This window comes from Odontesthes bonariensis, chromosome 24, assembly GCF_027942865.1.
Source record: "Odontesthes bonariensis isolate fOdoBon6 chromosome 24, fOdoBon6.hap1, whole genome shotgun sequence".
NCBI classification, from domain to species: domain Eukaryota; kingdom Metazoa; phylum Chordata; class Actinopteri; order Atheriniformes; family Atherinopsidae; genus Odontesthes; species Odontesthes bonariensis.
Window position 1 is genome coordinate 8,788,858 of NC_134529.1, and position 24,893 is coordinate 8,813,750.

At 37.7% G+C, this 24,893-nt stretch overlaps 1 protein-coding gene across 2 annotated transcripts in view; it reads left to right on the forward strand.

Moving 5' to 3' along the window:
- rgs6 (regulator of G protein signaling 6) overlaps positions 1-24,893 on the forward strand; it is an 83,736-nt gene that overhangs the window by 39,820 nt on the left and 19,023 nt on the right. For both annotated transcript variants that reach the window (XM_075459606.1, XM_075459607.1), the window contains exons 3-6: positions 18,218-18,314; positions 20,893-20,943; positions 22,002-22,108; positions 23,890-23,941. In XM_075459606.1, the coding sequence (XP_075315721.1) occupies positions 18,218-18,314; positions 20,893-20,943; positions 22,002-22,108; positions 23,890-23,941 (307 nt within the window). The remainder of the gene's footprint in view (positions 1-18,217; positions 18,315-20,892; positions 20,944-22,001; positions 22,109-23,889; positions 23,942-24,893) is intronic.

Below are 24,893 nucleotides of genomic sequence, written 5' to 3' on the forward strand. Positions count from 1 at the left end.
GTGCAATAAGGAAAGGAGATGGTTGGAGCAACAAAGAGTGAAAGGCAGTTTTAATTGTTTTAACTTGATGATTTTGCAGGACAACCTTCATCGGTTCTATATTTCAACTCTTGTCACATCCTTTCCACACTTCTAGGCCCTTTTTGTTTATTGACTTTTCAAATTTGATCAGTGGGGTACAAGCAGCTTTTCAGTGTAATTTAAGAAGCACCAATAATCCACTGAATCACAGCACAATACTGTTTCACCACATTTTATTTGCAGTGTAACTTCTGTTTGAGTGGCTTGATTAGTCCATTGTGAGTCTAAACTAAAATTGTACTGCAATCTGTGTTGCTGAGAATGGAGCACTTTGTGAAAAAATGGCAGTTCTCCTGTCAAGTGTTTTTTTTGTCAGAATGAACGTTCATGGTGTGCTCTCTTCCTTGTCTATGCCTCCCCTGGCTCTAATCACTTGTTCATTTGAAAAGTACTTTCTCTTGCATTCTTTGCTTAAAGCCTGCACTCATACCTGAGGGCTCTCAAATGGTTTAAAAGCTGTGGCAGCTCTGAGTTTGAGTCTCCACAATGGCAAAACTTATAGTCTGCTGTGTCTGACAGCACGAAGAATGAATAAAGCTATTGTGAACCCTGAGAGCATTCACAAGGCAGAAAGAGTGGTGTCTGACTGCTTTATCCGCCAGGCCATCAGCTCCCAGGTGGGCCATCGCACCAATCAATGAGAGTCCTCAGTGCAAGGCTGAAAAATGAGGACCCTCAACAATGGCAAAGCTGTATGTTGTTGTTGCACCTTGAAAACCATCATCAGTAGATTGCCTCTTGGTGCATTTGTTTCTTTTTTTTTTTTTTTCACCTCCAGTAGATAAAGGGTCCTCTATTTTGGTTATAAGGCTTCGACACCATTTGTCACTTTGTAACAAATATCCGAAGCATGTTAAAGGTGGGGTCTGTGATGTTTTCTGGAGTATTTTTTATCATATTGTCTGAAAACCTGATCACGACCCCATTGCACCCACTAAAATAGAATGTTTGGAAAAAAAAACGAAATCTTTTAGTCTATTGTAGAGGGTGTAGCAAGAGGAAATGTCTGACCAATAGAAGTAATGATGAGAGTTACTTCTATTGGATTCTGACAAGCCAATCAACCGTCAGCCCCCCTCACCCCTCCCCCTGCGCGTTCACAGACTCGTGACTCGTTCATTTGTTTTGAAGGCGTGGTTTAGAGGTGTGGGCTGAAGGGAGAGGCAAGGTTGTGTATTTTCAAAAAATATAGCTTGCAGGATCTGTTTTTCCAAGATCTGACCCCACCTTTAACTCAAGTACATGCTTTGAAATTAGATGCTGTGAATAAAAGGAAAAATAAAGCTGATATTCATTTGAGTTATTTGCTTGACCTATTTGGAGACTAGACCATAAGAGTCATGACTGCAATTAAAGGATAAGACCGTTTTTTTGACATTGGGCCCTTGATTTCACATTATAACATGCTGTTCTACTCACCCCTGCTTGTTGTTGAACATTTGGAGCTGTTCCGAAGATATTCGCGAGGCGTCTGGCTGCTCTCTTGAGATATTCGGCCATGAAACGGTTTCCTATGGGCAAGCTTATACAGGCACAAACTATGCTGTTTATAATTTATTAATTACTGTACACTAGCACTGATAACGTGGAGGTGCGTCGCTTACTTAAAAAAATCCGGGTTACTAATTTTGAATTTTAGCCGAATGAATAAATAGGCAGCAGGTCTGTGGGCTGCCTGTGGCAGTAGCACGACGATGAAGAGAGTAACACCCACTTTACGACAAAAAAATCTAAATTACAATAACCCGGATTTTTTTAAGTAAGCGACGCACCTCCACGTTATCAGTGCTAGTGTAGAGTAATTAATAAATTATAAACAGCATAGTTTGTGCCTGTATAAGCTTGCCCATAGGAAACCGTTTCATGGCCGAATATCTCAAGAGAGCAGCCAGACGCCTCGCGAATATCTTCGGAACAGCTCCAAATGTCCAACAACAAGCAGGGGTGAGTAGAACATCATGTTATAATGTGAAATCAAGGGCCCAATGTCAAAAAACCGGTCTTATCCTTTAAGTTGAAGATGGAAAGGGGTTAAAATGATGGATTTCATATTGTCCCTAGAGAAAGAGTCTCACTGCCTGCGGCATGTCAGCTTGCCATATATTTTGCTGCTAGGACAAGGCTCTGTTCACTTAACCTGAAATCGCAGCACACGCACAACTTAAGGGGGCAACGTAATTCTGTGACCATTTCAGACAAAGTCATCTCTTTGGAGTAACAGTGTTGCCAAACCATCCAGTTTTATAATACCTCAAGCTTTAGTTGAGGATGTGAGTATGGTGTATAAAGTCATTAACAAGAGTTTAGTCCAAAAATTTCCTGAACCCAGCATAACCTCTACTCAAAGTCTGTAGATAATATGGATATACTGAACACTATCTGCAGGTGGTAAAGCATACTCACATGCATTTCTACCCTTCATGCCTCTGCTTGACCTTCTATGGAAAACCGGTCAAAAGCCAATCTAATGAAAGGGCAATTGTTTAGCAGTGTATACAGTTTATAGTGAGGATGGAGCACAGAAAAGCTCCTTCTCATGCATTGTTGCCTGTGGATACTTTGATTAGTTTTCCTCTGGTAGATACTGTTTTGGAAACTCAACACATGCACTTCCCGGTTTCCTGCCCATCTTTTGAATGACTCTAAACCCTGTGTGTGTGGAACATATCATTGGAAAATAATTTCATTTGATTCAAGTGAATTTTTTTTTTTTTTTTTTTAGTGACATTTTCTTAAAAATCATGGATTTTCCCATTTTTAAGCCTCTTGACTTCTGTTCAAGGAAAATTAAGTGAAAATATGTTTGTTGGAATTGTTTTTTTAGATTGATAATTGACTGTTTTTCAGGGTCCTGAAACAATCCAGACTATTATGGATGTGTTTCACTGGTGCTGGTAGAATGTAAGTGGAGCTCAGTTTCTGCTCTAATTGGACCTCTGAGAAGGACGTGGACGGCATGCTTTGCTGTTGAATATGTTGAGAAACCCTTGTGACCGATTACTCAGACCTTCCATCTTCTCCTTTCTGAGTGCAGACTTTGTATGAAAAAGCACATAAAGCTATTGCACTGGTCATAACTGGCAAATAATCACATATTTGATTAAATGCAATATAAATGAGCGAATCAGACCCAGCCTCCTAAAAGGACTTTAGTAGAAATGTCAACCTCGATTAAGAAATTATTCAAGGCACTGTATATAAATCTTGACCATGCACTGTGCAGCAAAAATTAGCTGATGGAAGAAATCAGCTAATGTGATAATTCTTCTGTCCATTTAAACTTTGGATTCTGGGGGGGGGGGGGGTTAAGATAAGTTTGAATTAATTTAGCTTTGCCATAAGATTTTAGATATAAATCAATTAGACACAATTTGTGGGAATTCGGGTTATGTGCTTTAGGCACTGTAGCTTTGTTTCTAATTGCCTCGCTGCACTAGTTCATTAGCACAGTACAGAGCTCCGAATTGGCACTTAAATATGTCAAAACATGTATAAACCAAAGAGAGAAACTACCCAGAGATTTCATAATCTTTTTTTCATGTTCTGCACGAGCTGAAAGGATAAGTTTCCACGCAGAGCCAAGCATAGTGTCTAACAGATGGTGTGAAGACAGATTCCTCTCACCACATTCCCACCAGCTGTTTTCCTTCACCATCTTCAACAGATATATATATATATATATATATATTTTTCCCCAGTAAGTCTAAGGAGCTGTAAAAATGTCTGTTTTAGACTTTAATAATTTCCTTTTCACTGTTTTGACAAGTTCTTTTGAAAAAAACACAAGAAAAGCAAATAAATGGAGGTAAAGAATAGGAGTCAGAGAGATGATCTCTCTGAGCTATTGAAGTCTCAACTTCTATTCTTTGAAAGAGCAGGGCCTTTGGCCGTTTCTCAGATCATGCCCTTCTCTGTGGTGTGTAAAAACAATTGGGGTCATCAGCATGCTTATATCATTCTTTAATCCTGTAGAAGAACTCTGACCAAATCTGCATCCTAACCTCCACCGAGATGCTTGTCCCAGGCTGCTTTACCAGTAAAATGAAATTATCAGACTGGCTGTTCAGAACAACACTGACCTTTTTTTTTTTTTTTTTTTTTTTTTTTTTTTTCTCCTTTTTCTTAAAAAGCAAGGTTTTGATTCTTCCAAAACTAGAATTTTTAACAAAAATTGCTCATATGGTTCCCAATTCTGGTAGATTGTTTTGTCAAGAAAGAAAAGTATGCAAAAAAGTACTTTTTGTATTCGTTTACGTAATTCTTGTAAGCTCTTTTGTTGCAAGAAAACAAACCTTGTGTTTTAGCCTCGTCTTTACTCGTGTGGGTATGTAAGGTAATTATGACTTTTTTTCTTTTCTCTTTTAAGAGCTCTCTGCTCTATCTTAAAAAATAATGAGACCCATTTCTAGCACCCACACATCTCCTCCTGGCTTTTCTGCAGATCTAGGTTTATATTGAATCTAATTTTATATCTGCTGAATGTATGCTGTCGCGGTCATGCTTTCAGTGCTATAAGACTATGCTGGGCACAGCACTGCATGTAATCGTACATTCTTAGAAGGAACATGAATTTTTCAATGTAATCAGTTGTTGAAACATTGTGCTCAGTCTGTTGGCTGATTTTTAAGTGAAAAGTTGAGATGAACTGAGATTTTTATTGGATTCATACAAGCTACTTACTTCTAAACTAAAATGTTTTTTCTGCTTTTTTTTTTTTTTTTTTTTTATAGCTTAGCCTTCTGTGAGGAATTGGAATGAGAAACTCATTATTGGACAGTGCTCTGTCAAAAGGAAGGCATTGTCAATATTGTTTTGATGAACTTCAAAGCTCTAATGAGATCCCCATCATCTTTGGAATGAATCCTGACATGCTCCAAAAGAGCTAAACAATCTTTTTCTTCCTCCGTCAATGCTTTTTCATGCTAAATCCTTGAAGTATTAGGTAAGATAAAAAGGTTTTAATGAATGCAGTTGGAGACACCCACGCACACACGAGACACTTCCCTATTCACGCAGAATGCACAGCAGGACAGCACCAATTGTAGGCTAATGGATTTCTCTGACAAACTAAGAATGAAATCAAAATGGGCCGTCTCGTGTGACAGAAAATGCCAAGTGCTTTACTCTTTTTTCTTTTTTTTTTTTTTTTTTTTTTTTTTTTTTTTTTTTTTTTTCTCAATTTCTTTTTTTCCTTCTTCTGAAAATGCACTTTCACTAATTAGTGCCAATGCTCAAGCTACTAAAGGGAAGTTTAGTGACCAATATTATCACCTCTGGCATCAGCAATTTATGAAATATTGAGTGCGAAACACTTTGTGTTAACATATACGTTCCTTTCTCCAAGCAAGAGGACGACAGATGCATGCATGGAGAAACTTTAAAAAAAAATTGAAAAATTGTTTTATTTCTTTTTAATGTTTTGATGTTATTGCCAGCTGGTAATGACAGAACAACCAATCCAATCTTTCAGAAAAGATTTTGAAGAAAATATCTGATAAATCAACTGATCCACAGTAATGCCATGATTTACTGTTGTCATACTTTTATTCCCATATGGGCAAACTTTAAGAATAGAAATAATCAGCCTTCCCCTGTGATGATTGCTCATTCTCAGGTATGGATGTGTCTGGCTCTGAGACGTGAGGTCAGCTCTGTTGGTGTCCCACGCCAGGAGCAATGAATACTTGTCTGAACTGATTATTGCTCTGGGAGTGTTTGGCCTCAGTTCACTTTCTGCTGTTTATGGCTGGTAAGCTCTTTGCCAGACAGGAAATCTGAGCACCCACGTTTTTTGAGAACTTTGACCTCTCTTCTACCACAGGAGGATTGTTCACTTTCTTTTGTTGACTGATTAGGTTGGATTATTTGTAACCAGAAATGCCAATTATGCTGGAATGATACTTTGGCCTAAAAATATTCAGATTGTGACACCACCTGTAACCCATACTATCAGCTGACGGACCACTTTTGTGAAGTATGTGGTGCTACAGTGTGTATGTGGTAAACAAGTGCAGTGATTCTTTGTAAATTGTTTGACCATTTACTGTACTGGTCCTTGTATGTCCTGGACGTTTATTTAGCATTTTCAAATGTCTTCAATTTTAAAAGCTACATCTTTTCAGTACGTGTCTCAGTGATGGCAGGTGGTTTATTGCTCCACCGACGTTGAATCCAAAGCTCAGTGACAGCTGTTGGAATATTTTCACCTCATTGTATCCTGTTGGTAGATTTTTTTTATTTAGTATTAACTGTGAATAAAATTAAAACAAATCCCCGCACATGAACATACAAAGGTCCTGTAGGATATGCTAATACAGACTATAGTTCAAAGAGTGGATTTTGAATGATTTGAATAGTGTTTAGATGATACTGTCACAGAATGTAAAGGACTACTGAAGTTATACTGAAGTCCAATATAAAAGAAATCCTCCATCATTGAGGACAAATTAGTGCAATAAGGTGGAACAATATAACAAAAGTCTTTTGTTCACACACGGTAAGGCAAGGCATCTTTATTTATATAGCGCATTTCATACCACAGGCAACTCAATGTGCTTTACATAAAGACAAGGCATTTAAAAGAACAGCATAAAGCAATTTAAAGAGGGAAAAAAATAATAATAAATAGAATAAAAATTAAAAACACAGTCAAAAGCAATCAAAGAAGAGGGGAAAAAGAAAGATATAAACTCAACCATACGCACACCGAAAGAGAAATGTTTTTAACCTGGATTTAAAAGTGCTTACAGTTGTGGCTGATTTCAGTTCTGCTGGTAGTTTGTTCCAGTTGTGTACAGCATAACAGCTAAAAGCTGCTTCACCGTGTCTAGTTTGAACTCTGGGCTCGACTATCTGACCTGAGTCAGCAGATCTCAGAGCTCTAGAGTAGCAGAACTTTAAAATCTATTCTGTATCTGACCGGGAGCCAATGTAAAGAGTTGAGAACTGGGGTGATGTGATCTGATCTCTTTGTTCTGTTAAAACTCGGGCTGCAGCGTTCTGAATGAGCTGCAGCTGTTTGAGACTCTTTTGGGGGAGTCCAGTCAGAAGACCGTTACAGTAGTCAAGTCTGCTGGAGAAGAAAGCATTAATCAGCTTCTCCTGATCTGTTTGGGACATGAAACCCTTAATTCTGGATATGTTCTTAAGTTGATAAAAGGCTGATTTGGTGACTGATTTGATATGATAGTTGAAGGTCAGGTCTGAGTCTATCAGCACGCCGAGGTTCCGGACTTGGTCTTTAGTTTCTAGAGACAGTGACTCAAGGTGTTTACTGACAGCAAACCTCTTCTCTTTGTTGCCAAACACAATGACCTCAGTTTTTTCTTGATTTAACTGAAGGAAATTTTGGTTCATCCACTTTTTGACTTGCTCTAAGCAGTCGCACAATGACTCTATAGGACTGCAGTCATCTGGAGACAGTGCGAGATATATCTGTGTGTCATCTGCATAGCTGTGGTGGTTGACTTTAGAGTTCTTCAGAATTTGACCCAGAGGCAGCATGTATAGAGTGAACAGAAGGGGTCCAAGAACTGACCCCTGAGGAACTCCACATGTCATAGCCACTCGATCAGATTGATTACTTCCAATGGTCACAAAATAACTCCGCTCCTCCAAGTAGGACCTGAACCATTCTAGGACTGTCCCGCTGAGTCCTGCCCAGGTTTCCAACCTGTTCAGCAGTATACTGTGATCCACAGTGTCAAATGCAGCGCTGAGATCCAACAATACCAGAACTGACACCTTGCCTGAGTCAGTGTTCAACCTTATGTCATTTAACACTTTAATAAGAGCCGTTTCTGTACTGTGGTGAGGTCGGAAGCCTGACTGAAATTCGTCAAGGAGTCCACTGGAGTTCAAGAAGTTACTGAGTTGATTAAAAACCACTTTCTCAACAATCTTGGCTATAAAAGGAAGATTTGAGATGGGTCTGTAGTTGGTTAAAATGGAAGCATCCAATGTTCTCTTTTTTAGGAGTGGCTTGATGGCAGCTACTTTTAAGGGTTTAGGAAACGTGCCTGATTGAAGTGAGCAGTTTATTATTTGCTGCAAATCTGTTTGGACAGAGCTTACAATAGTTTTAAAGAAGTCAGATGGCATTGTGTCAAGACAGGATGTTGATGGTTTAAGATGCTGGACAGTAAACTCCACTTTGTTATTATCCTTCAAAGGACGAGCAATCAGAAGAACATTATTAAAATCCCTGTCTTGAAATGGGCCTCCAAGCTAGCACCCACCACTCATTAATAGAGGTGATTGTTTTTAGTATATTGGACACAAAGGACTTCAATTCCCCCAAGGAGTGGCTGAAAATATAGTTTGACACTTGGATTTAAAAAAATAAATAAATAAAAATTATCCTTTGGGACTCAGAGGGACACCTTTCCAGCTTGGTCTCCAGTGGCAATGTGTGCCCTTTCTTGATTTGTATACCGAATATTATTAGTGAAATCTGCTGATTTCAGGACACCAGATTACCGCATTCAAATAAATATATATGTATATTTCTATGTAATGAGTAAAGAAAGAGTTTACGACTGATACTCACTGTTCTTTAGTTATTCTAAGTCTTTGGATTTCAGTTGAATTGGATTCTGTACAAATTTTAAAAGGCTGACGCCACAAGATGAAAAGCAAGTTCAAATCTGGTCTGACAGCACTTTGAAAAAATATCAGTGACACCCGTGTAGATATATGGTGAGTATGTCAGGGCTTTACACTGTAAGATAGTTGCTTTCAAAAGAAAAAGATCAGTAATGAGGAGGATTTACTTTTCTAAAAAAGTAGGAAACATTGTCACTTTGTTCCCCTACCCAACCTTTTCTCAGCCTTTTTGAAATATTTTTTTTGAGGCAGAGGAGTTGAAAGAACACAGTAAAATAATTAAAAAAAACTGATCTTTACACCTAAATCACCTAAATTTTTTTTTTTTTGGCCACTAACTATAGCCTTTGCACTTTTGTTTTGTTTCATGGAGATAAGATTTTAGTTTTCTGAAGAAATGCTCCACTATCAATGATTACTTATTTCATGCAAGAGTTTATAACTTTACTTGAATTCAAAATAAGCATTCTCCTGTCAAGGTTGTTGGTCATAAACACCATTTAAGCAGATTTCAAAACGGGCTACTTTAGATGGATTGCATTGCACTTACTATGATAGATGCTTGTGATGCTCACTGTCTTAATCTGTTGCACACCTTTCCTCACAGTACAGCAGTTTTTGCTCTGTCAAAGTCAAAAAGTGATTGAATGTGCTGCTTATTCTTCCAGCTACTCAAATCTATCAAATACTATTGAATAGACTGTCGTTCTATTTTGAAAAGACGGTTCAAATCTCTCAGCATTCGCACAAAAATCCTGAAGTGTCTTAGAAATTACTCTGGGCTGGAATCGGCTGTCAGACAGAAGCATTCAACTGTGGTTAAGTCATCCTGTTGTCATTACATTTCCATTAACAGTCACATCAGCCTGCCACCAGATTGGAGTGAAACTCGCTCAACTCATCACTGTCACATAACCGTCGTCACTGACCTTCAGACAGAAACCCGTGCGCTCTTCAGGCAAACCTCTTCACCATCTCAGATGAATCATTACACCCTCTCTCTGAGAATCGCAGTTCATTGGATGCATGTGTGTGAGGCAGTGTGTTAACATGAAAGATGCATAATCATTTTTGACTGAAGTCCCCATATTTGTTGAAACTAACTTGACCTTTGCCTGGTTGGGATGGTAATTCTCCTCTCAAATGAAGAAAGCTATTATCTTGCATAAAATATTAGCCTGAATGTGGGATTGTCCGATTTCTCTTATTTCAGTAACTATACATGGAAGTGCATCATCATCAGCTGTACGTGCCCGGACTTTACTGAACCATTTTGAATCTCAGGACAGCTTAATTATCAGTCTTTTATGTAGATTTATGCAAAAAAAAGACATTCTGTTAGTCTCTTCATGCCAGCAGTATCCTGTGCAAATGTTATCTTTTGCTTTTATAGCAGAAGTTGTTAAATAAATGAGGACCTGCATGAATCATGATAAAATGAAAATGATCAACAAATGGTTCTACAAACCACTCTACATGGGTTTTGTGATATACCAATTCCCACACACTTTGTATCCACTAGCTTTGTATGATTTGCAAAACTGTCAAATCTGTGTAGTCTCTTAACCTGAACACCCATGTTTGATTGCCAGGTGGGACCCTGGAATTATTCCTTTTTACATTTCCAGCCGCATGGTTTTGCTTTTGCTTTTTAATTTTTTTAATACATTTTGACAATTTATGTGGGCTTTTGATGGCATCTTTTTAGCCTCTTAAACATGACAAAAACTAAAAAAATCATGCTTATGACTATATTTGCAAGGCTCGCACAGAAATGTGCTTTTATGACAGTGGTGTTACATCCCACAACTCTAGAAGGAGTCAAAAAGCAAAGGTTTACCAAATCCCCCAGTGTTACTTTAACACCTAAAATAACTTTGAAAAAAAATAGGCTTTGAAGAAATGGCAGCGAACAGGAACTTTCTTTGACTTACTGGGGTGTTCTCATAGCACATTGAGTTGCCTGTGGTATGAAATGCGCTATATAAATAAAGATTGATTGATTATATTTGTTTAACTTTTAAATGACAATGGCACCACATTATTTATCCCCAGAGTTCTCTAGAAGAGTTCATACAGTATTTGTTGAAGAAGAGACCCTGTTAACCCTTAATGATCAGATGAAACCCATGCAACTCCCTTTAGGCCCACACTCTTGTATAGTCTTTTCTTTTGCCATGATTTTCCAAGACATCCTTCTTTCTAAAGCTGAGCATTTAGTCAAAAGTTTTTGTTTTATACTTCAGTGGTGTCGCATTAAAGGTTCTCTGATCCTATAAAAACCCACATGTAGATCTCAGACAATGCTCGGGTTTCAGACATCTGTGTAGGTCTGAATGGATTAAATGACTTGCAAAGCAATGCGACCAGTATGAGCTTCATTTTAAGAGAAAAAATGTTCCTACAATGGGATATTGCAAGATCACAATGTCAGACTGAGACTGTAATAATTATAGAGGGCTCGTAATTTTACTTTGATATAGATTCATAGTCCTATGAAGTAATTTTAGAAAAACATTTGATAAAATATGACCCCGTTTCTGAGAGTGTCACAAGGAACTGTTACCTCATACACTTCAGGCACATTTTGACCAAAAGCAACAGGCACTTAAATGCCCCAGGACATTTTTCAAGGATGTAAAAGATTATTCAAGCCTGTGGTATTCAGCATTTTCACTATAGTCCACAGAACAGGGTATATTAGGCCAATTAAGGAAGTTGAAGAGCGTGGGGAGGAAGGGGAGGATGGGGGAGGTAGGGCGGGAGGGAACGATTGGTGACAACTGTCCTTGCTGCTGTGTCATGGTTGCAGCACTCTCTTCTTGCTGCACTATAAGTGCACAGTGAGGCGGACAATATAACACCAAGAATATTGGAACGATCATTAAATGTTAAATACTACAAACCCCACCAAAAAAAAATCTGAAATCTCAAACCCCTGAAATTGTAACGCAATGTGTTTACCATGCATCACTTTGATTACTGCAAGTCAGAGGATAGATTAATTCCCGTAAAACACAAATGGTATGCGTCGATGGTAATCCACCTAATTGATCCTGGTTTAGTTGTAGCTGATGGACGATCTTCCAACACTACTACTGCTTTGAGAAAAAATTGAATACAGCACATCACTAAAACCCCAGAAATGTTGATACAGTATTTCAACCCGATACCTAATTATGCTGCATTTGTGACGGGTTTCTATCGGTTTGTTTGGGTCTTAGCAAGTTCTTATGCAGTTTTTTTTTCTTCTTTAGTTGGCACATGACCTTCTGTAAGAGTTTCTTGTATGCATGCAAGTGCCGCTTGAAGATACAGAGGAATATGTTGCAATTAGGTTATTGTGCAGGATCTTGTGAAGGTAATGTGCTGAAGTAGTTCTAGATGAAACCTAATCAGACTGATCTCTTAAGACTTGTCAATGACTCAGTTTACTTAATTGAAAATACACAGATTCATAATCAATCTGTTTATCCATTGGTAAAGTATTAGTATTACTGTCCATGTTTAGAAACACACATTTTCAAAGCATGAAATGAAATGAATATAGCTATTGGTTTGCTCCTAAAGAATCATTAACAATCCACCAGTGTCTTTAACTGTCTGTTACAGAGGAGTTTTAAGTGTGGGAACAAACTGATTTGTCTGGATCTATGGTGTTGCATAACGAACCATTTGGTGCTCCAGACTATAGGTGGAAGAAAGATGTGCTTTTGTTTGACTAAAGAGTGCTAAAAAAATTCCATTGGTTCAAGCTCAGATGAGAAGCGAATGTGGCTTATTGTGTTAGGAGTTCTGTATGTATCTGTGCATATCTAAAGGAGTTGGGAGTGGGCACAAAGCAGTATACAGCTCAGCAGAAAGGACAAACATTTCTTTCTGGAGATTTTTAGGGATTATGAAGAAAAAAATCTCCAAGTTGTCACTGGAACATTTCTAGAATGTGTCAGGAAATATAGTACAGCTTCAGTACAGAGTTGTCCAGTGCAACTGCAAGCTGCAAGGATTCTCTGCTCTGAGATGGACTTGATTGCCAGTTGCTTGTTCTCCAGCTGGCCCTCAACCAGACTGCTATTGATCTGTCAGCGTGTTGAACTGTCACCGTGGAGATGGCTTGGAAAATTCACAGCTCAGGGAAGCTCATTTTTCTTTTTTTTTTCTTCTCTCAATGTGATACCCAGGTAGTGCAGCATAGAAATTGCCACCCCTTATGGCCATGGCTGACATTTTCTCTCCCAGCAGGATGTATACCTGCTTCATAATAGCAACGGTCTGTCTTCTCTCCCACAGACTTTTCTTTGAGCCATGAAAGGCTAATTGCAGCTGTTTCAGGGTCAGGAATTCTGAGGGGGCTGTTTTAGAGTAATGTGTACTTTTGTGGGCCTGCTCTGCATGTATCCGAGCGAGCATGCCAGGTTGCAGGCTCAGCTGTGAGTTATTGTGGCATCTTCACATGGTCGATGTGGCAGACTCAGGGCTGCTTGATTCTGAAATAATCTTGTATAAATCACTTTTCTATCATAAGTCAACATGTTGACTATTCAAGCAGCTATATTTGAATGGGATATGGGTTTAGTTTCCAAGACATTTATTTCACAGCTATAGTTAAATCTTCAGATTAAGCTAAACAGAAATGTATATGATAGTGTCATTTGAGAGTATTGAGTAGAGTTTTCTACCCAATCCCTTAAATGTCCAGAAAAATAGTTTGTCCTACCACCAAAGACTTGGATAATGTCTTGTTTTCATATTGGATGTACTTTCATAATACACCTCAGATATAATTACAAATCTGCAATTTGAGCTCTTGTAAATATGCCTTGAAACATGTGTTTTTTGTTACCTAACTCTGCCCATGCATTAACCAACATTTACTTTACACGTTTCAATTGGGTACAAAAATCTGAAAGTGTTGCCAACAGACTCATGCGTTCATCTTTGCCTCTCTTCATGGCATTCTGTTTGTCTAAAGAAATCATTAGGTAGCAATCCTCCACATAACCCCTGTATTAACCAACCTGTCTGCTAAGGTCCCTGCCAGCCCACTAGCTGGTTCATGCTTACTGTGTGGTGATAACTCTGTAATCAGGCAGCTCCCTTCCCCACAGGGCATTACATTCAGAAGCTATCAAAAAGTCTGAAATTTTCTCCTGCTGCCTGCACAATCCTTTGCTTCAATCTGATGGCATCTGAAAGTGTCTGAACAAGTAAAATTTTTATAGAAGAGATTAAAGGCACAGGCATATGATATAACCGAAAGAAAAACCCTTATTTTCATAAACATGAGGAGCCAGCAGGACATTAATTACCACATAACCATTGGAAACCTAACCCCTCATCCTGACATTAACACAAACTTAATGCCAGTTGAACCCTAACTGTTGAGACATGGTCATAAAAAGCTTAAAACTAAAGCCATCTTTTTTTTTTTTAAGTCTGCAATAAATGCTGCCAAAAGACAATGATTATGTGGCAAGCATAACCTTAAGTATTCAGATTAGTTTAGCATGACATCCAGTTAAAATACTAGGACTACAACTAATAATAGTACTACTACTTTTTACAGCACATGAGCTGAGCCTGGAAGATCTAATTATTGGTTTGATCTAGTCACTGAGGTTCAGCTGTGGACAGCTGGAATCTCAGGTACATTCAAGTAGGTTTTTAAATTTTTAAAAGTTTTAGTCATGTCTCATTTCCTGCAAAGTGACTGTTGCTGGGATATTTTTGGTTTGCTCTGTTCAAACATTATGATTATTGATTTTTAGCTAGTATGACAACTAATTAAATGGCTGGTAACAGGAAGCTGACTCTAATGCAGCTGTGACTCGTTAGAATATACTTTGTGTGAAATGTGATGCTTTATGTTCCTGTTTACATTATTATGAAAACAGAAGCATTTTGTGCAATTTAAAAAAAAAATAAATAAATAAATGTATTTATTTTTAATTTTGGCATCTTTCCCTTTCTGTGTTCGACTGTTTGTAACTTGCAACAAACTTGCTGTGAATACCTATTTTGATTCGAGGAGCCGGAGAAGATTTATCCCGACAGTGGAAACCATAAGTCATTCGAGTAGTCGTCTCCACACACCATCAAGGTCTTGTTAGAATTATATTATTGCATTGATTTTGAAGCATAGCCCAAAGCTTCTTCTATCTTTGCTAATGGCAGAAAGCCAGCATCAATTTTGTTCAACGTGGAACAAGGTGACAGCAGTCTCAGGGCCAGAGAGGTAAAAGCAGAAAGTTTGTCTTTGCAAATCGGCCAACTGGTTGGATGAATTTGTGCTGGGAAGAGAAGAAAATTAGCTTTTGAGCTTTTCTTTCTTTTGTAATGGCTGTTATTGTGCCTGGAAAAATGCAATATGCTTTCATCAGAAAAAACAGTGGTGTTTTTTTAGTTTTGTTTTTTCTTAAAGGATACAATACCAAACCAAATTCTTTGCATATTGCATCAGAATGGTTCAATTGTAAAATAGGCCTGGCCTGTCTTGAGCCACTGCTGGTTGTTAAAATTTGACAAAGGAGGTGTTAAACTGTGAAATCCTATATCAAATAAGAATTGGAAACATTTTTGCTTCTAAAACTAAATTACTTTCCACAGCTCCCAAATATTTAGTTTTGCAGCACAGGGGTAAACATGTTTCTGTCACAACTTTAGACACATTTATTTATTTAATTTTTTGTCTTAATGTAATGACACGACTCTAAAAACTTCTGAAATAGACTTTACACACTCTACATATAAAACAAGCGGCCCAAGAACTTTAAAGTGTGAGAAGGAGCTTCAAGATAAGCTTTAATGGAGATGAGAAAGTATTACATTAGTTAAAAATAACTTCAATACTTGATGTAATATTGACAACTAATACCTTATTGTCCTGTCCTAATACCTGTTGTTTGGATATGTCAAATACTAAAATGTTGTTTTGTCTTACTTGCTAAGTGTTTATGGGACTAAACAACATAGTTAAGATCTTATAGGCATCCTTGAACTTATGAAACTATGCAAAAAGGGGGAGTGAGTGTATTGCCTATTTGTATTAGCCTTATTTTAGCCGTATTTGCCTTTTATTTTTTTTCAAAGCTTTATCTGAGGGGAGGCTTAATGTCTCAGACTTTGAGAACCCCTGGTCTATTTAATACATGGTACATTTATTGCAGTCTGGATGAGACTGTTCTGGAAGTAATGTAAACTTTGACCGTGTGGGTGCCTGCAGGAACAATGCTGATGGCTAGTTTGCAGATTAGAAATGTGCTCTTAAAGCTAAAAGGGTTAGAAAACTCACAGCACACTGTAGAGGTAAGCTGAATGTGTTCCCTCAGAGCAATTGGCTCTGTGCATGCATGACTTGGTCATACATGTTTTATATTTTGTTTTTTCTGCACTTTATGATCAGGTTAAAAAAAATCATTTGCACCCACTGCCCACTAGCTTTTTACTCATTTATTTGATGCAGGGTGATTATATATAGCTGCTTTGTGTGGTAGTTTGTAATAGCTGTTTCCGAAGCGACCAACTTCTCACTTCCCACTCTCTGACACAAATAAAAAGCATCGGTGCTGACGAGATGTGACGACCTTGCATTCAAAACCAGAGTAAATCATGTTCTAATATTAGAACATGATTTACTCTGGTTTTGATATATATCATTACTTTAGTGCCGAGTGGGCAACATGTTTCCGTCAACGTCTGTTCATTTTAGAGAATCGGCCACAGGTATGTACTGCTCTATTGAACTTCTGCTTATATATGATCATTTTATGTGACTCATGTGAGATTTGTCTTTCATAGCATCATAAATAAATACAAGTACTGTATAATCTTATAAAAGAACTGAATTCAGTTTGCTGTCATTTGTATTCCAGCACAATTTGATTCTTAATGTCACAAAGCATATTTACCTTTGTAACTCGATGTTGGGAAAGGACATTAGAATTATGGCGCCACCTTGCATTTCTGTAAAACCAAAACTAGTATAAGTATGTTTCTCAGCCAAAAGGGGCTCAGTGTCCCTGGCAATGTCATTTGTCAAACCAGAACCTTTTAAGATGCATGTAAACATGCTGGTCTGAATGAAAACTAGCTGGACAGCCGCACCTGAATAAAGTGGTTGGTGGTTGAATCCCTCCTGCATATGTATTGCTCAACTTGGCCTCAGTACATGCTCCAAAGTTCTGTTTTTGTAAGAAGGCTCAAGTGTCTGTATAGAAATGCAGCTGATTTCCCAATAAAGCTGCTCTGATCCACATTTGTTCATGGATAGTAAGGTGGGTAATTATATCTACTTTTTGATTTATGCCAGTATTTTATGTATATATTTTTTTGCAAAAAAGCAAGAAGTCAGACAACATATAATCTGGCTATTATTATAACTATTTCTCCTGTAAAGCTGAGTTTATTTCTGACTGCACAATCGCACACCACCTTAACCTCTGTATTTATCGGCAACAAGCTGAGCTGCATTTGATTACAACTTCTCTTCATTGTTCACAGCTTTGTGACTTTGCTTCTTAAAACAACCGGCCTTACATTTAGTATCATGTGGGACAAACGGTGGCTAAATTCCATCAAAGAATGGGACAAGAAACAGCCCCAGGGGCACATATGCCCTTTTCCTCCATCCTCTCTGTTTGTTGTAGAGATGAACTTCTTTGAGAATATGTTGGCTCAAGTACACAATTCAATCATTTTACATGTACATACCATTGATTTAAAAACACAATTTTAGTCAAAAGTTGATATCATTGTTATGTAATTTGGTCATGTGTAAGCGTTGTGTTTTGGGCCAGAGACAGTTGGAGAAAGCCATTGCTATTTCTGGCAGCAGGCCAGAACATGTAGAAGGGAAACGCTCTCTGTTGCCACGTTAGCTTCAACAAGAAGGTACCAAAAAAAAGTTTTATCATAAGGAATATAGATGTATGGCAAAACTGTGGTTTTCTAAAAATGGATATGGCAACACACATTTCAGTTTGGTTAGGTCAATATTATTGGGTACAACTATTTCAGCATGAGCCCGCCATTGAAAATGGCAATGGCAAGGTGTTTTTTTTTTGTTTTTTTTCCCCTCCCAGTAACAGTTTCCCGGAACGCAAAATTAATTTGATAGCAATAAGCATTTGTATTTCACCGTCAAAAATCGGATGCATTGGTACTGCAGGAACCATAAATGCCTGATCTTTAAATTATGAAATGTACATCCTCACCTCCCCTTACCCACCTGTTGTTGTTGTTTTTTTTTTTTTTGTTTTTGTGAAGTGTTTTTTACACCTAAGCTTCAGATGTGTCTAATTTCATGGACCGCTGTTTTAAAACTGTATAGAAGTGGATTTTTTTTGGTAAAGAAAAACGTTTAAAGTCACGCTCTACAATGTAAATAAAACTTAACACCTATCCACTGATTTGATATAAGATTTTTTTTCAACTTTTGTGTTTAAATGTACAGTATTCAAGTTTCAGTTTGATCAAGCTTGGTTTGTTTCTCCTTTTCACCTTCTCTCTCACTCTGTCTGAACTTTCTCTACAGATTGAAGACATTATCACTCGCATTCAAGATCCGACGGAAGGTGTGCCCATCAGAACTGTCAAAAGTTTCATGACCAAGATCCCCAGTGTTGTTACAGGTGAGGAATGTAGGAAAAAGCAGCGATGTCAGAGATTCACAACCACTACACTGTAGCAACATTAACCATAGAAATGCATCAGTGAAAGACAGTAACTGCCCGGTGGACATGAATGAAAGATAAAAGGACATCCTGGAAAATGCTGAGATCCTCAGTTCTTTGTGCTACTGGAAAGGGGAAAAGATAACATTTTTTGCTCACTTGTTCCCAGGATAGTTTGTGTGGGGGAATGAACTTTCATTTGACATTTTTCTAATTTGTTTGTTCACTTTTTGTCATTAGAAGAATATCAGTGTACAATAATCTGTAGTAAAAAGGCAAGTTAAAACACTTTGTTTTTTAAATAGATTGAACAGCTGTAATAATGATAAGCTAGGATTGCTAGTGACGATCTTATCTGATCTTATCAAATCTTGGACTGATCTTATCAAAAGGACTAGTTAGCTTTTGCCCAAAGGTTAGTTAACTGCTCTCTGTAGCTAGCTAATTATCATGTCTATGCACAATGCCTGACTTAAACAACAAAAAAAAAAAAATTCTAGAGAGTTCTGCTACAATGGAAAAACCCAATACTTACATTTACATAAATATTTAGACTTGCAGCTGAGCTCAGCAGAATCTCACTTCTATCCGTTGTCCTTAAGATGCTTTTACAATTAACTGGAGTCTGCATGGCGTATCAAACCACTGGCTATATCTATAAAGGCTCACAGATTTGCTATGTTGGGTCTTTATAGATGATTGTGTATGTTAGTCAAAATCGAGCCATGACGTCGATTGAATTGTTCAGACAGACAGTGGGCATCTGAATGATGAATATTCAATAGTTTTCTCTCTTTGACTCTTTTTGGCTTGTATAAAAGAAAAGCAGACACTGAGCATTACCTCATTAAAACTATCCTTGTAGTCAAACATGCTGAGATTCCTGCGACACGAGCTGGGAGAGCAGTCAGAAGGGATAGAAAGATGGATGCAGAACAATATAGAACAGTCCAGAGCAGTCTCAGGATCTAAAACTATAGGTGGAAGGTTGACATTTCAACAACCTGCTGATCTGACTGAAAGTCCTGGAGTGACCCAGTCAGTCCAACTTGCCTGGATCAGAAACCTGAGTTCTGGAGACCTGAAAACAGCTGTGCACTGAATCTTGCCGCTCAACCTGGTTGAGCTTGAACAGCTCTGCTTAGAACAATGAGACTCTTTCACAGGAAAGATGTGCCAAGCTTATGCATCTTCACCAAAAAGGCTTTAGGTATTCCTGTCAAATGTAATTTAAACAGCTGAGTGAAGGTTCTGAATACTTATTAAAATAGGAAATTTGAATATTTTCTTGGAATACACTCCTACAGCTTGACTTTGTCATTGAGGAGAATGTATAGATTTATAGGAAAATGAACTGATTATTTGAAATAACAATCTGAAACATAATGAAATGTTGAAATTTGAAAGTTTTTTTTGACATTTGATGGTAGTAAATGTCCAAAAATCCTTTAAAAAAAAGTTTTATAGTTTGTGATAGTGTTGAAGCTATATATCCTAGACCTTCAGCTGAGTCACACCCCTGCATTGTAGCTGCATTTCATTCTGGCTTGGTGTTGACACTCTCTTACTTCTGAAAAGTTTCACAGTAGACTGGCTGTGTAGCTGGAGGACAAGTGGGAGGACAACATGATTAAATGTTTGGAAAAGAAAGTGTGACTGTGGAATCGGAATGAGTAATACTGTCAAGGTGCCTTTAAGCAAGGCAATCGACTCCCTGAGATAAAACTGCAGGAGTCGGTGTGTTGTACTGTATCAGTGTTTATCAAGATTTTAAATAAAACAAACAAAAACACTATTGGCTAGTTGAACGTGACTGGTGGCCAACTTGCCCATTAGCTGTAATCCTTGGATCGATCATTGAAATCACTTTAACTCGCTGGAGTTGCAGTGGGAGCTGTGACACACCCCAAACAAACAGAAACAAATAGAAGTTTAGAAGCTATTAATATTCCTCGTTCTTTTTCCTTGCTTCCAAGAAAGATCCATTACTCCAATATGCCATAAGCAGAGCATGTCAGTAAACACAATTACCACAGCAGAGGAATTGATGTGCAAAAAAGAAGCTAAAATGTTTGCAGCTGCATGCAAAAGGCCAAGAATCTAATGAATGATGTTGAATTAAACATCACTTCATTCAGGAAAGCAGCAGGGTAGCACAAATGAGACGATTCTGACTCCACTGAAATTAAAAAAAACATTTTTTTTTTTTTTTTTTTTTGTCCATCTAGAGGGTGTTTTACATGACGGAAGTCTATAAGCCTATACATTTTGATTGCTTGAGCATAAGATATTGCATTTTTTGCATTGCACTTGACCATCTTATTTTTTTCAATTTTCTACCTTTTTTTATTTCCTAGAATTGTTTTATCCCCTTTAATCTTTTTTGGCGGGAAGGTGGGGTATGATGGAAATTAATATTTCTATTTTCCCAAAAATTGTTGCTCAAGAGTGTACTGCACATTGCCTTGTTTTCTCCTGCAGTATTTGTTTCTATTCTCTAATAGTCACTGGTCTCTATCGGTCTTACCTGATTTAGGTACAGATATTGTGCAGTGGTTCATGAAGAATCTGTCCATCGAAGATCCAGGTATGTTTACAAAATGATACCTTACTGTACTTAAATTAAGGCCACACTTTAGAGGTGCTGGATGCTGTCCTTTAGAAGAAAATTGGCCATTTTCTTAAATGGCATAGATACTTGAATGCTTATAACAGAGGTTCAGTTCTTCTTACTGTAGAATTGGCTTCCAATGTATATGAAAATCAAACTTTATATGGCACTTTTCCAAAAGAAATGTTACAAAGTGCTTCACATGGCTTCAAATGAATATGCATATCAAGTAAAAACAACCTCAAACAAACCAAAACAACCACATATAATGTAATATCATTGTAGGGATACTTTACTGATTGATCTATAGAAAGAAAATCAGGAAAAGCTCTCGGATAAAAGTGTGTTTGAAGAAAGATTTGAAAGAGGACAGTGACTCTCTTGGCCTGATCTGATCAGATCATGTGTTCCAGAGTTTAGGGCCTTTGAACACAAATGCTTAATCACCTCTGGGCTTCAGCCATATCTCAGGAACAAGTAAGAGTCCTCTCACAGAGGCTCTCACTCTAAACAGAGGCTCGTATTTTACAAAAATGTCAGATAAATAAGAAGGTGAAAGGGTATAAAATGTACAGGGAGCCAGCCGTACGAGGTTTGAATTTGAGTAATAATCCTTTTACTGGGTTCTAAATAAGTCTGGAAGCTTATTTCTTATTAATCTGAAACTGATTAATTGAAAATCAGTTAAGCAGAACTCTAACCCAAAAATCTGGAAAATGAATCTGTCATTGAATCATCCATGTATATTCCAATCTCTATCTCTAGCTAGCCAGGTTACATATATGGCAATATACACTTGTGGTTTCTCTTTAATTCTCTTAAATTGACTAAAACATTGTTTTTAAAGATTCTTGAATTTTGAGATGTTTACATTGATTTCTTGTTCCAAGAGCTAAGATACTGCAACTGTATGTGCAAGTGTAAAATCTGATTTCATTATCCTTAATTTTGTCTCCATCTGTATAGATATTGCGTTGCAGATCACATGTGGGTGGCTGATTAACTGACTCTTATTTGTGCCACTCCTTTTGCAGCTGAGGCCATGCACATCGGGAGTCTCATCGCAGCTCAGGGGTACATTTTCCCTATCTCTGATCATGTCCTCGCCATCAAAGATGATGGCACTTTCTACCGTTTTCAGGTGAGCGCATCAAGTGATAAAGACACGGACCTGTAAGAGAGTTGGTTTGTTTTCTGTTTAGGTTCTAATACAGTTTGCATCCTAGTTTGTACCTTTTTTTTTTTTTCATTTCAGCACTTCAGGTGACTTGTTAAGGTTTGTTTAATGGTACTTTTTAGTGTGTAACATCTGAAAACATTGGCACATAAAGAGAATAAATTGAATCCAAACCTATAGTAAAATAACCTATGATAGTCATCCTCCAGACAGAAGATTAGGGGTTTGATCCCAAGCCTCTGCATGTTTAAAAGTGTCTTGGGCAAGAAAAAAGATCCCCAATACTGTATGTAGAGTGCATGCATATTCATATGTATTACTGTAAAATGATGTTAAATATAGAAAACTTTAGACCTATTAACATTGATTTGTTGGTTTGCTTACATTGCAATATTATTGTAAAATGTTGCAACACACCCAAACTCGTGCTTATTTTCTTCTTCATTCTGTGGTATCAGAGTAACGGATACCTGCTTAATCTGATTTTGCTTTTGGGTAGTTACATGAAGACACCTCAACTGTTGAAGATAACTAAGTCTTTCATGGAATTACAACACATCCATCTTGATCTTGATAACAAAAGGCCCTGTTCGCAGCCTTTTCGCTATTAAGTTGAGGTCCTGTGACCCTATTAAAATGAATGGTGGTCTGTTGAAATATTCATTGTGCGAACAGAAAAAAAAAAAGAAGTGGTTTCAGCAGAGTAGTTGGCTACCAAAAGTTTACAGGGACACATAGAGTAGCAGAGCTGGTGGCTGTAGTTCGGGAGTAAATATGGTCACCTACCAATCGCCCCCATGCTGAAGCGTCCTTGGGCAAGACGCCCATGCGTACATCAGTGTGTGAATGCTTAGTCCTTAAAGGCTACACAATGCTTTCTTCTATGTGCTGTGAGTGAATGGATGAATGTGGAAAGTGCTTTAAGTGGTCAGCTAGACTAGAAAGGTGCTATACAAGTATAGTCCATTTACTATTTAGAGTACAGCAATTAGTAATTACAAATGATAATATTAATTTGGGAAAAAGAAAAATGGAATTGATAAAAGAAAATTAAATGATTTGGTAAAGAATGGAAAAAAATAAGATGAATAAGAAGAAACAAATGATGGAGAAAAATAAAACGCAATATGTAACACTATATAAATGAAAATATTCAAATGTTTTCTCGTTCCTCCATTTGGAAACCACAGAGCAGCACAAGGAGAGATTAGAATGAGGGCTGCAGTTACATTAAAGCAGACTGAAGTGCACAGTGCTCGAATTTGACCTTCGTTCTTTTCCTTCAAAGTGAAGTGGAGGAAGGCTGAAGAAGCTTTATAGACATAATCAGAACTCATTAGTATTTGATTTCTAATCAAGTGTAAGATAAAGAAACACATACGAGGAAAATTAAAACAATTAACGCATTGTAATAACTCTGCTCACATATCTGTAAAACTGTCAATCTGGCTGAATTTGTTCTGCCTATTGTTGAGCTCTTTTATCCCTTCTTGTTGTGTTTTCACATCTCTGCAACACCACAGAAAGTCATCTGTTCAGAATCCTTTCAGTCTTAACAATAAGTGTTTTTTGGTTGCTCACATATGAGGACAAATTAGTCCTCTGCAGTGCTGTCTCTCAGTGAAACAACGGTCTCATAAAGGTCATTGTCATCACTGCACTATTGTCAGTTGTTGACTTGCAGATTGCAGTCTTACAATCAGAAGCAAGGCAGCATCACTTTAGATTCTTTGTTTTGTCTGCAGGCACCATATTTCTGGCAATCCAACTGCTGGGAGCCTGAGAACACAGATTATGGTGAGAAGCTTTAATGAAGATTGAATTAATTTGTGCTTTAGGGCTGATTGGGGGGGGGGGCGAGCTGAATCATGAAGTTGCTTGCAGTACTTTAGACAGTATCATGCTGTAGTGCTACTATATTTGGAGGAAAGACTGATGCGGTTGCTAATCGATACCACAGCATAATATCGCACCAGCCCAAATTCAGAAAATCCTTTTACCCAATTTGGATCAAATTTCTGTCCCGCTGGATGTCTGATGGCCATTACCTTGCATTAAATGAGTTTGTGCGCTCAGTTTATAAATTTAATAAACAGAAAATGCTTACGAGGCATTCAACAGAGTGCAGACTACAACCGCAGCATTAAAAAACATAATTAACAATCATGTGAAATATTTACTCTTCTTTACATATTTATAACATGCTAGTCTCAATGCTCCACTGTTCAGTGAATTCTGTTTTTTAGTTTATCTAAGAAACAAATCAAATAAAGGAAAAGGTGTTTGTTTGAATGTGCCCAAATATTTGCCCCCTTTTCCTGTCGAGATCAACTCAACCGATCACTCGTCAGTATGTGTGATATGTTTGTACACCAGCAGAAAACCTGCTTTATAAAACATGCTAGCCATTAACTAGTAAAAAGCAAGCAGACCTTCTGATTTCCATCCAGTGGAAGCTATAGGTGCTCTCGTTAAAGAGCCCAATATTGAGGGATGAGATCTTGAGATGATAAGACTTGAGACCAGCAGAGGAGTTCAAAATTGAGTTTTACTTTAAGTTTTGCCTGCCTTTGTTTTGGACTGAGCTGCTGCTGCTTGTATATCAGAGCTTTTTTAATGAATGCATTTTTTAAAGTCTAGAGGAATGAGTCCAACGTTGGAGCGTCAGCGTATTTTGGTGATCAGAGGGAGAATCATGGGGTGCCCTTTCTGCTCACCAAAAGATTCTAATATCTGCTGAGCCCTCCAA